General features: G+C 40.4%; 1 protein-coding gene across 2 annotated transcripts in view; it reads right to left on the reverse strand.

Moving 5' to 3' along the window:
- Positions 1-6,442, reverse strand: part of Lrrc42 (leucine rich repeat containing 42) — a 22,848-nt gene that overhangs the window by 11,609 nt on the left and 4,797 nt on the right. For both annotated transcript variants that reach the window (XM_021200517.1, XM_029540237.1), the window contains exon 2: positions 4,890-5,376. In XM_021200517.1, the coding sequence (XP_021056176.1) occupies positions 4,890-5,362 (473 nt within the window). In that variant the 5' untranslated portion in view covers positions 5,363-5,376. The remainder of the gene's footprint in view (positions 1-4,889; positions 5,377-6,442) is intronic.

Here is a 6,442-nt window from a genome sequence, read left to right on the forward strand (position 1 = left end):
ACCTTCGGAAGAGCAGACGGGTGCTCTTACACTCTGAGCCATCTCACCAGCCCAAAATCTTTTTTTTAAAAAAAAAAGTATATCGCAGCCTAGGTCCACCTTTTAAACAGCAGTGATTACTACTACTTCGGTAACATAGGGTGAAATCTTAAGGAAAATGGATTAGCTCCCTGTGAGCACCATTAGGATTAAAACACGAGGAAGTTCTGTCTACCTGGACCCCAACCATGAAGACCCCGGCTTCTCCTCTTAGCAGGCAGCTGCTGGACCTAATGAGAGGCCTGATTCTCTTATTTTCAATTATTTTCTCAAAGTTCTTTCCTCTGGCCTGACCCCCTTTGTGTTGGTACAACCACTTCTGCTGCAGCAGCTCTAGGTTGCAAACACATCCCTACAGCCCTTGTTTCTCGAGTCGTCAAAAGAGAGGGCTTTGGTCACAACCGTAAACTCACTTGTACCTGAACAAAAATGCAAAGTTTGGAATTTAACAAAATATAATCTGAAAGATTATATTGAAAATGTTCCCTATATATATATTATTTTTTATAAATACATGATCATTATAAATACAAAATACAGGATCACAAGGAAAATGGGGGAGGGATTAAGAAACTCCAGAAGCTGGGCAGTGGTGGTGCATGCCTTTATGCCTTTAATCCCAGGATTTAGGAGGCAGAGGCAGGAGGATATACAGTGTGAGCTCTAGGACAGCTAAGCTACACAGAGAAACCCTGTCTCAAAATACCAAGAAAACAAATTACAGAAAGTACAAAGAAAATAAAACCAATTGCAATCTTCCCTCATAGACATTAGGCTGTTTTCTTTTAATAATATATAACAATATTTTTAAAACAAAATTTAGGGTTAAAAAGAAAAAGAAAAGTTACCTTGAATTCAATCACTAGTACCATGTGAAAAAAATATTATTTTAAAAAGCAAATGGGAGGCTGGAGAGATGGCTGAGAGGTTAAGAGCACTGACTGCTCTTCCAGAGGTCCTGAGTTCAATTTCCAGCAACNACATGGTGGCTCACAACCATCTGTAAAGGAATCTGATGCCCTCTCTGGTGTGTCTGAGGACAGCTATAGTATCCTTAAAAACTAATCAACCAACCAACCAACCAACCAACCAACTAAACAAACAAACCTCAAAACCAACCAACCAAAAAAATAAACAAATGGGATCTGGCCAACGAGATGGCACAGTGAGCAAGGCACTTGCCATTTAGGTCTCATGACTTGGAATTTGATCCCTCACATCTCCCAGAAGGAGGAAAGAAAGAACTAACTCCACACAGTTGTCCTCTAAGCTCCATGTGTGTCACAGCACAGAGCATGTGCCATGGCATGTACACATCTACTAATGCATGCAGTAAGAAAGTGGTTTCTTAAAAGCCCACTTGCATCTGGGCATGGTGATATATGTCATTAGTCCCAGAACTCGGGAGGGAGAGAGGCAGATCTCTGATTTCAAGACCAGGATGGTCTATTCAGTGAGTTTCAGAACAGTCAGGGTTACACAAAGAAACCCTGTCTAAGAAAGAAAGAAAAGCCCATTTGTCTAAAACAATTTTTTTTTTTTTTTTTTAAATCTTAGACCTGGGGTGTTGCTAATAGCTCTGTTTGGCCTTGTACTGGCTCCAGGCCCTCTTCCTGCCTCATCCTCCTGAGTCTGGGGTTACAGAGTTAAGTCATATGTGTAGGTACATTTTTTTTTTCCATTTGTCACATTCTGAACATTTAACAGTCATTTAAATTATCTTAGAATATTATGTTAACTTCATTATCTGACTATATCATAATCTGCTTAACAAATTCTCTTTCAGTGTCTCACTGCTACAAAAACCAATGTTACCAGATTGAATACATTTTTTAAAAAATTATTTTTTGGGTTTTTGTTTGTTTTGAGATAGGGTCTCACTATGTAGTGTTGGCTGTCCTGGAACTCTCTATGTAGATTAGACCTCACAGAAATCTGCCTGCTTCCACCTCCTGAAAATTGTGATTAAAGGTGTGGGCTACCATGTCCAGCTTTAAAGTTATTTTTAAGCCAAGTCCTCACTAAGTCATCTAAGCTGAAAATGAACTAGGCCTTCTGCTTCAGTTGTTTGCCATCATGACTGGGCTCATAAGAGAGGCTCTTTCCTCTGTCCAGTTTCACCTCCTGTTTTTTCCTGAAGCCAGGAGTAAGAGAAACAAGAAGGTTGAATCCTTCCACTCTGTGACTTCATTTGCAACAACTACCTTCTTGGAGCCCGAATTTCTCTTGTAAGATAGATGTTGCTCTATAGGATGATCACCATGCTTGCTGAAATAGTCTTAATATGCAGAATTACAGGTCAAGGATGGTGGTCCATGCCTGTACACTAGGCAGAGCAGTGGAGGGAGCATGAGCCATGAATTTGAGGCCAACTGGATTTACAGTGAGTTTGGGGCAAGCACAGCTTCATAGAAAGACCTGTCTCAAAAAACCCAAGCAAACAAAATGAACTATATGTTGAACAAATCATGTAGCTATTTTTAGGTCTCTCAATACACACGGCCAAACAACTTTCCAGAAATGTTACACTCACATATTATTTTGGTACTGGAGCTGCTTGCATTATTAATATGCTCATCAAATGTGAATTAAAGTGTTATTATCATAATCTAACCAATGAGAGTATAGAATATTAGCATTTTCAAAAGCATGGTAACTCTTTAGACTGTAAAGATAATGGAGAAAGCAGGAAAGCAGAACACCAGCAGCAGAGATCGCACCCAAGGAAGGAAAGTATGTTTTTGAACATCAATACTGTGGTAGAACTGTAAAGTTTTCATTTTAGTTTTATATATTCTCAAATATGGACTTTTTATACATAATTCTGCTTTTCACCCCTCTAACTTGGAATAAAGGAAGGAGTGAGGCATGGCAAGGTTGCCCATGCCTATCATAGCACCCAGGAGGCTGAGCAGGAGTTTGACAGTATAAGGCCAACCTGAACTAGTACAAGATCCTACCAAGGAAGGAAGAAGGGAGGTGGAGGGATAAAATGTGAAATAAACTGGCTTTGTCATTCAGCAAGATAAGTGTTTTCCTTTCATTGGCAGCAGTCCCATGTAGGCCACAGCACACACAGTTTTCAGGAAATAATCCCAAGCAGGTTACAGCACACACAGTTCTCAGGAAAGGCCTGCTCTGTGCAAGTCCAAGGTTCTGCTCTGTGTCCTCTGGCCTCATCCTTTTAAAGCAACCTATGCAACCTGACCTGGGGTGAAGTCATTAACTCCATGAACCAATTAAATAGACTAGTTATGCTTTTCTTCATGTTTTATGAGTTTTATATTTTCTGTTATTGCTTTCTCTTTTATTGTATACTTCTTGTTTGGCCTCTTTTGGGGGGGGACAGGGGGAGGTTTCTCTGTGAACCCCTGGATGTACTGGAACTCACTCTGTAGAGCAGGCTGGCCTCACACTCAGAGATCCACCTACCTCTGCCTGAGTACTAGGATTAAAGGCATGCTTTTGGCTTCATTTTATAGGTTGTATTTATTATTCATCTGAACGGTAACCTGGTAAACTGGTGGGTTGGGGAATGTGGCTCAGACAGAACACTATCCTAGTATTATCAGGTCCTGGATTGGATCTTCAGTATCACACACACACAAAATGAATTAATAGCAAACTGCCTTTTAATCATAAAAAAGTTTAGATGGTACATTATAAAACTAAGTCTACAATATTGATTACAAATGATTTTCAAATTATGTGTAGAAAGAAAGGTTCGTAATATATAAAACATGTAGTCATCCACACTTCCAGTTTGACAAACTGGAAAGCCACAAGAGATGTAAATGTTCAAAGTATCTCTGGAATGAGAAAAAAAGTGGTTGGGCTCTGGGAAAGGAAACAGGAGGTTTGAACTGTTTGCCAGGGTCATTTTTACTCTTTTAAAAGTAGTAGATGTTCTCAAAGTTTTCTTAAATGATAATGAAATAAATATCTTAAATAAATACAAAAAAGTGGATGAGCAAAGGCAACGAGTAACAAGGAAAAAGTCTGCTTTGTAAGGAGACAGGCCAGGTTGCTGGGAACTTATCTGAGCAGCTCCAAACTTCAGGATGTTTGACATTTTAATCATGCATTTAAAAAATGTTACCTTTTAATCTAACAGTCAATATCTAGTGTTCTTAAAACCAAAACAGGACCAAGAATCCTAAGTACTAATCTTCACATTCCCAAGGCTATATCAAGAGATATTTGGCAGGTCATAACTTTCCTGTATTCTCTTATGAGTGAAACAGCTCCAAGGAAGCAAGATGGTATATGCTTATACCTAAAAGTTGAAGGGGAGAACAGAACAGTTTGTGTCCTTTTTTTGTTTTTGTTTTTTTGAGATAGCATTTCTCTGTGTAACAGCCTTGACTGTCCTGGAAATTGTTCTGTAGAGCAGGCTGACCTATTGTCCTGGAATTGTTCTGTAGAGATCCACCTGCCTCTGCCTCCCGAGTGCTGAGATTAAAGGTGTGTGCTACCATCACCTGGTGAGCCTAGTTGTTCTCTACCAGCCTGGGCAATATTGCAAGGCCATATCTCAAAGGGAAAAAAAAGGAGAAAAGTTGGTTGCCAAGTATTTTTATCTATTGGGAAAGCTGTGGTAGCCAAGCTAATCCTTACAGAACATTTTCAAAATAAGGCTACATATTGTCTATGAGATGAAGAGAGAAAAAGTTAGTGATTCCCCCTCCTGCTTCCCCAACCCCCCCTCAAAATGACCTGTACTTTAAATGTGTAAGTTCAAAATTGAAAGTACTGTCTGATGGTAGAGCTTATAAGCCCACTAAGCCCCAGGGCTTGACAGGATAACCATCCACTGAAGTACTCACTAGCTAATGAGAGAGAATACCCACCTGTTTCGCAAGCACAGTGAGCAGAGCACCAAACTCCCATAGGCCTCAGTGAACTTCTGTAACGCCCTCAGCCCTGCCCCTGGCTCTGTGAATTTCTGTCTGGCTTCAGCAGCAGAAAATAGCTTCTCAGCAATCTGCTCAGGAAAGCCAATCAGGGAATCAATGTGATCAACATTGTCGGAGATGAAGCCCAGCACCAGGCTGAAGAGGGATTTAGCAGAGTAGCGCAGATTCCCCTCTCGGGTGTATGTGAAGATAAAGTGATCAGTCTTCTCTTTCTGGGCAGTGTCATCTTCCCTGTTCATGCACAGCTCCACAGAAAAGCCTTTGGGAAAGAGTCTGAAAGGCCGTGGCTTCTGCAGGCTGTTCTTAACACCATCCAGAGCCAGGTTGACCATGTGTAGCTGCCCATTTTCTCGAACATAGATGGGCCCTGGATCCAGGTGGGCTTCTGAGTTGAGGTAGTAAGCCATTGCCTTGGTTGCAACTGTAAAAGCAAGGTGCATGGAGGCAAATCCGATTAGAATGTCATTTGCAGCCTCACCTTGCTGTGCCCACAGCTTTATGATCCTACCACTGTCAGGAAAGTGAGACTCACCAGTTGCTGAGAACTCTGTCACTATGAGGCTGTTCTACTGTTTTTACCTGAAGTGCTTCTTTTGCATTTTTCTCACCGATTTAGTAATCTACTCATCTTTCAGAACTTTGAGCTCAAATTTCATTTTGAAAAGTCACCCAGAAGTTACAAAAAATGCCAGCAACAATTCTTTTAGAAGGAGATTCAAAGCAGCACAACTTATGTTAGCAGAGCAACAAGGAGCATCCTAAATGCACAATATTGAGTCCTAGTAAACAAAGCATACACTATTTCATCAGACATTATGAACCCACTAGAATTCTGGAATGAAAAATGTTTACACACAGAAAACAGTAACTCTCCTAGCTGGTTTGGCACCTTCCACACATCTCTTTGTTGCACTTGGCTCACTGTCTTATTGATTGGCTTCTGGGCCTGTCTTAGCTGCTTTGCACACAGAGAGAAAGACCACATTTAATCCAGACTCCATAATAGGACTCTGGTACAGTGTAGTCCCTCGGAAGAATGTCATGGAAGTAGTTTACAAGTTCCATAAGCCTTAGGTAAACCATGAGCAAAAGGATGTCTTGAATTTACAAATAAAGGCCTCCACAACAAAGGCTAAATAAAGTCATTACAGTCCTCCAGTGTAAGATCTGTTCAGATTCTGTTCGAGCACTTTGAGGTAAGTTAAAAACCAAAAAGCAGTTATGTTTTTCTTTAATCCCACTGGTGACATTATGCATCAAGAATTATAATAAATACTGCTTTCTTGAGTAACTGAGATTTCAAATTACACAAGAAACTGCTATGCTAAATAAAGGCATCTAATTATTATTTCTACAATAAGAAAGGGGGGAATGTGGATTTTAATACCATGTAGGCCTATCAGTATTTCTCTCTCTCTCTCTCTCTCTCTCTCCTCTCTCTCTCTCTCTCGTGTCTCCCTCTCTCTTTCACTTAACCATTTGGTATG

The sequence above is a fragment of the Mus pahari genome, chromosome 6 (genome assembly GCF_900095145.1).
Source record: "Mus pahari chromosome 6, PAHARI_EIJ_v1.1, whole genome shotgun sequence".
Lineage (NCBI taxonomy): Eukaryota > Metazoa > Chordata > Mammalia > Rodentia > Muridae > Mus > Mus pahari.